Raw genomic sequence first — 6,453 nt, 5'->3', positions numbered from 1 at the left:
GGTTAACGTGTTTGTATATTTCTGTAAGAGACTAATTTAGTAATTTTATTCTATCAATTGTATTATTTACTTTGTATTTTATTAGTTGACACATTTTTCTAGACACTTTCACGATGCACTTGTTAATTACTAGCTAGTATCTTTAATAAGCAGGTAAAAGTGAAAATCATAAAACTTAATGCGAAGTTATTAATTGAGACAAATCTATTTAGATCGCACATAAATATAATTTTCAATACTTATAAATCACAAAAGCAGATCAAAACACAAGTATATATATATGAAAAATGATAAAGTCAAAACATCACAACTAATAAATAAAGATCGATGAAACACAAAAGTATTATTCAGTACAGAGTAATTTGTTAATGTATAACACGTCTATATTACGGACTACACCGTAGTGTACTTAACTAACTTAAATATAAGTAGACAAGGTAGTTAAGGACATGTAGTTGAGTGTGAAAATTTGCATCTAATAACAGCAGACCTAATTATCTGGGCCTCCAAATTCTGTTACGGTACTCTCCAAGAAAGGCTCATGATAATACCCAAAATAGCAGGCCTATTTCTCTGGGCCTCCGAATTTTTCATCATTATAAACAAGCAAAGCTCATATAATTTCCAAACTGGCCCATTGAGCATCATCTTGACACAACCCAAAAACGTAGCGAGTTCGGTTTATCACATGGACCGCCAGGCCTTTTTATTTGACACTTCATTCGTCTTTATTTTTTTCTATAATCTTTATACGAGTAAAGAAATGTCAAAATAGAAAGGAATAAAAACAATAATAATAAGGAAAAATTGACAAAAATAATCCTTACTTTCGCCGGTTCGTTCAAAATAATCCCAACTTTGGGGGTCATTCGCTCAAACTGATCGCAACCGATCACTTAACCTGTTATAACATGTTAATGTGACACGTGTTGCTATTTAATTGGCTGATAATAAAATAAAAAAAAAAACAAAAAAAAATCTAGTTGTCGGACCACAACCACCTTCTCCAACACTTAGCCATGACCTGATGACCCCCTCCTGGAACCCCATCCCCACCGGCGCCTAAACATTCCTCCCTTACATAGGCACCGATGACGCCCCTCCCCTGAACCATCAAAGACCAAACCACCCAAAAATCGCAACCTGAAATCCCAAAAAAAACCCTCCCCCACCGCATTAAACCCCTAAATCGGCCTTCTCCCACCCTCGAAACCCTTCGCAAGGGTTTCGAGGGTGGGAGAGGACCGATTTGGGGGTTTAATGCGGTGGGGGAGGATTTTTTTGGAGGTTTTGGGTTGCCATATGGGTGTTTTGGGTGGTGGTTTATTCGGTTAGGGTAAGGAGTGTGTCGGCACCAAGGAGGAATGCCTGGGTGTCGGCAGGGTTAGGGGCGGGCGGGGTTGGGGGTTGCAAGGCGATTTCGTGGTGGTTTGTGGGCTGGTAGGTGCTGGTCGCGGCAGAGTGCTGGTTTCGTAGTGGTGTGTGGAATTTATAGAAATGATTGTTGTGGTGTGATGTGGTGTGGCTCAATGGTTGGCGTACAGGTTCGACTGTTCAGGGGGTAGGGGAGTGCGCCGGCGGTGATGGGGGGTTCCGAAAGGGGGTCGTGGCTGTCTGGCGGTGGAGAGGGTGGTCGTGGGTGGGGCTAGGTTTGTTTTTTAATTTTTTAAAGTTATTTTTTTTTATTTATTTATTTATTTTTTTTTTAAATTTTTAAGCTTTTCTTTCTTTATTTTTTTTTTAAAGTTTTTTTTCTTTATTTATTTTTTCAACCTATAATGTGCTGATACGTGTCACTCAAAATTGAAAAAAAAAAAACCACTTTAACAAGTAACCGATCACTTGGGATCATTTTGAGCGAATGACCCGGCCATAGCTTGCATTTGGCTTCAATTATTCTGACAGTGATATTCCTATTTACTGCAGTACTGGGCCAGGAGAGTGGGCCTAATGGGCTGGCCGACAGTCCATAATTCCAACTTCATATAGAACAAATGGATTGAGCCAAATTGGTCCTAAAAACGTTGTTTGATTGGTCCAAAACTTGCCACGAGTCCGTCCAAAAGCTCCAATTTGACTCTTTACTGTTCTACCATTTCTATAGATTCCTTCTTTTTTTTGATGTGATTCTAATAATTTCATCATTTTCATAATCTAAAAATGTGTGATCCCTATTTTTCTACTCTTTGATCGTACAGAAGAATATGTGAAGACTATATATGCTATATATGAAAAATTCAAATTTTATAAGAAATTACTTCACACTACATTATGCTACGAGTATTAGATATAACGATTTTTTATCCATCAAATATTATGTTTTGAAGAACTTTTGTGAATTTTGATGTAAAGTGTAACCGGAATAATAAGCTATTTAATGTGTAAGATATATGAAGGAGAATTAACTTAAATTTTAAATTATTTTAAAGCTATAAGCTTGTGAAAAACATTCAAATGAAAAGAGTCCTTATCTCCATCATCTTTTCATAATTCACTTCTTTTTTTAATTCACGAAAAAGAAATATATACAAAGTATATAAATTGATGTTTAGCAGATCGATTTGTCCTACGTATTAAAATTTCCAAGAAGGAAATATGAGACAAATAATCTAAGTCAATAAATATAGCTGTAGGCCAATCATTTAATATTTTTTCTATATCCATTCATGAAAAATAATCCAAGCAAAAATACGCTTCTTATTAATCCCTACCTTTTAAAAAGTATGAGAAAACACTTATAAATAGTGTGAGGACAATTTTATCCCTTACGAATAGTGTTATCTCTAAAATATTTGTTTACCTATATGCCTCTATTCATATGATGTTAATTGTTTCAAAGCTTAACCTTGTGTGATTTAATGATAATACTCTTATAAATAGTGATTGGACAATTATACGCTCTAAAATGTTTATTTACTTATTTGCCCTCATAAATGTAAATTTTTTTTGTTGAAGTTTTAAAGATAGTGTTCGAACATTTATATCCCTAAAAAAATTTGTTTACATATTTTCCCTCATTAACATCATCAATAACTGAAATTGCTCTCCAGCCTTGGCTAGATATGGCGCGCGCATTAGCCACCCTAGTTGTATCAAAATTTGCATGTTGTAGTATTAATACTAATAATAACATTTCTCTCAAGTTCTAAAACAATTTGAAAGGTCTCCTTTATCATTTTCACTCTAAATATAGCTATAGGCCAATCATTTTATATTTTTTCTATATCCATTCATGAAAAATTAATCCAAGCAAAAATACACTTCTTACAAATTGTATTAAAATTTGCGTGTTGAAGTTTTAACTAATACTAATAATTATTTACTCTCAAGTTCTAAAGCAATTTGATAGGTTTCCTACATTTTCACTCTAAATTTAAGAGAATTATAACTTTTGCTTGAATGTCATTCTCGATTATTAAGCTGTATGTATATTTCCTCATTTGAAAGAACACCACACTTATTCCACAATCTGCAATACGATTCATTTCCATCATGTTACCTGGACTCATAGCTATCTATCTCACGTGTCATTTTTTTACCCTCACAAATCACAATATCAAAGTAAAACGTCCCGTTAAAAATACTCAGTACATGAATTATAGTTTTAAATACACATATTGTTAAATTAGATTTGTTGTAATAATACATAAAAAAAAAAGGCGTTAAGTATTATCTTTCCATATTGGTTTATCAATCAATATATTATAGGTTACGTTAAATAATGACATGTTAAAGATTTATACTCTACATAATTATTTTAGATAGTACAAACCATAATTGGAATATGGAAATGAATAATAATGGTAGGGGATAAAGATGAATAAGAGGTGAATAGGAAAAGTAACATACTAATTTCATGACTAATATTAGAAAATAATAATTACACCAAATGGGAAACTATCAATCAAGTAGCTAATAGTCTAATAAAGTACTACTCAATACATTTGGTTTAATAAAAAAACAAAAAAAAAGGTACTACTCAATACATACTACGAGTAGCTAGAGGAAACATACGGGTCCTCATAATGGGTTGCAATTAGCTGGATGGAAAATGAAGGCCCTTTAATTAAATCGGGCCGACCGGGTCAAATCACTATAACTCAAGTATTTTTTAACCTGTAATACAAATGTACATGTATATATAAAGCCCTACAATTCCCCTTTTCTTAATCATCCAACACTCTATTTCTCCCCTTTCTAACACATAAGATTACACTACATTGCTTGTTATGTCATAGTGGAAACTATATATTATACGAAGTACGGAGTATTATTTTTATGTTACGAAGACCACACCATGAACTTCCTTAGAAATATGCTTGTTTTTCTTTACGTTTATGTATTGTTGTTACTTTCTCTTTCGGTCTCAGCTAAACCAGCAACATTTCAGCAAGATTTTAAGGTCACTTGGGCTGACACTCATATTAGGCCTGTTGAAGGAGGAAGAGCAATTCAACTTAAGCTTGACCAATCTTCAGGTATGTAATAATTAATACAACTAATACACATTTTAATTCCAAATCTCTTATTATTAATCTTAATGTATGTAATTTTATTGTAACTAAAACTTTAATACACCACTATATCTACTGGTTTTGTTTAAAAACATACATGTTAATGTTTTCATAAATTTGAGCATGATGTAGGATGCGGATTCGCCTCGAAGTATAAGTATCTATATGGACGTGTGAGCATGAAAATCAAGCTTGTTCCAGGAGATTCAGCTGGAACTGTTACTGCATTTTATGTGAGTTTATAATCGAAGAAAAGTTTAATGAAGCAAGAAAGAAATTAATAAATGTATTTTGTCTCTTAATTAATAGGCTTAATTTATTTAGTTTATTCCTAAAGAGTTTTATTATTAGGATGTGATGTGTGTATGTGACATATATAGAATAATATAGCTATATACTTGTACTGTTGTACAACTCATGTTGAGACAAAAAAATAAAACCTTATTAAGTTGCTAATTAGGGAAATAAAATGTGATTATTTCATGCAGATGAATTCAGACACAGACACTATACGTGATGAATTGGATTTTGAGTTCTTGGGAAATAGGACGGGCCAACCTTATACGGTCCAAACAAATGTTTTTGCTCATGGAAAGGGAGACAGGGAGCAAAGAGTTAACCTTTGGTTCGATCCTTCCGCAGATTATCACACATATACCATTCTTTGGAACCACAAACACACTGTGTAAGTCATTAAAAATACACCGTTTATCCACTCTTAATAATGTGTGTGACATTCTTGGTTCATGCAGCTGACCCCAATTTTTTGAAAACAAGGCTTTGTTTTGGTTGTTGTATTCATTTATAATGTGGTGTATATTGTCGTTTTAATTTGTACATTGTTGAATTTGTACTTGTGTAGATTTTATGTGGATGAAGTTCCAATAAGAGTGTACAAGAATAATGAAGCAAAAGGAATCCCATATCCTAAGTCACAACCAATGGGAGTGTTTTCCACTCTATGGGAAGCTGATGATTGGGCGACACGAGGTGGATTGGAAAAAATTGATTGGAGCAAAGCCCCATTCTATGCTTACTATAGGGACTTTGAAATTGATGGTTGTCCTGTGCCAGGACCAATGACTTGTGCCTCAAATCTTCGTAACTGGTGGGAAGGTGCAGCTTATCAAGAGCTAACCCCTATGCAAGCACGATTGTATCGTTGGGTTCGCCAAAACCACATGGTTTACGACTATTGCAATGACAAATCGCGTTTCCCTGTTCCTCCCCCGGAGTGTTCGGCTGGAATTTATTAATCAGAATGCATATGTAAATCGCAAAAATAGTGATTTTCACATCTCAAAGTTTGAATACTCTCTTATAAGAGAGACGTTTAGGTACCACATATTTGTATTCAATTTATGTTCGTACTACGTATCGTGTAGTACATGGAAAAATATGCGAGATATCGATTGTATACTTATGTGTAAGCAAATTACTGTGGAGTAATGAATATGATTTTATTATTCAAATTGATGTCCAATCGTGTGAAAATTTATTTATGTGAAAGGACAAATAGTGTAACTTCAAGTATCATTGTCTATTGAATTACAAGGTCTACATGCAACGAATTTAGCCCATGCAATTTATCAAGAGTAGTACTTGAATATCAAATTCAAAACATTATTTTGAGGGGTCGATACTCGATAGTCATAGTACCATATAATTGGGTACCACACTACCACTTAAATAGTTAATGTATGTTCATACTTTACCCCCACCAAACTGACCAAAGCTTGCTGTATATTTTTTTCACCAAAGAATTTAGAGGATGAAAACTAGACAACATTACTACTGATACTTGAACACACGTGAATGCATGGAAATTTTAAATTTTAAATTACTCGTACCAATCAAAACAAGATGTTTTACGTTGAAATACTAAATTTATTAAGTTCTCTACTTTCATGTTGATTGCAAAGTCTTTTTGCGGCTCTTT

General features: G+C 33.6%; 1 protein-coding gene across 1 annotated transcript; it reads left to right on the top strand.

Moving 5' to 3' along the window:
* The first annotated feature begins 3,936 nt into the window (after positions 1–3,936).
* Positions 3,937–5,995, top strand: LOC110686166 (probable xyloglucan endotransglucosylase/hydrolase protein 6). Its single transcript, XM_021862757.1, has 4 exons — positions 3,937–4,478; positions 4,647–4,747; positions 5,003–5,199; positions 5,377–5,995. The coding sequence occupies exons 1-4, from the start codon at positions 4,298–4,300 to the stop codon at positions 5,768–5,770; spliced, it is 873 nt and encodes a 290-aa protein (XP_021718449.1). The 5' UTR covers positions 3,937–4,297; the 3' UTR covers positions 5,771–5,995.
* Positions 5,996–6,453: the final 458 nt, after the last annotated feature.

The sequence above is a fragment of the Chenopodium quinoa genome, unplaced genomic scaffold, assembly GCF_001683475.1.
Source record: "Chenopodium quinoa cultivar QQ74 unplaced genomic scaffold, ASM168347v1, whole genome shotgun sequence".
NCBI lineage: Eukaryota > Viridiplantae > Streptophyta > Magnoliopsida > Caryophyllales > Amaranthaceae > Chenopodium > Chenopodium quinoa.
Note: the sequence above shows the minus strand (reverse complement) of the source record. Positions and strands in the feature narration are given on the sequence as shown.

What these genes read in the sequence shown, in the direction of transcription:
- LOC110686166 (XM_021862757.1), top strand. Translation starts at nt 4,298, where the DNA reads ATGAACTTCCTTAGAAATATGCTTGTTTTTCTTTACGTTTATGTATTG. An exon ending in TAAGCTTGACCAATCTTCAG is followed by an intron (nt 4,479 to 4,646) that starts GTATGTAATAAT and finishes AGCATGATGTAG; the next exon opens with GATGCGGATTCGCCTCGAAG. An exon ending in TGGAACCACAAACACACTGT is followed by an intron (nt 5,200 to 5,376) that starts GTAAGTCATTAA and finishes GTACTTGTGTAG; the next exon opens with ATTTTATGTGGATGAAGTTC.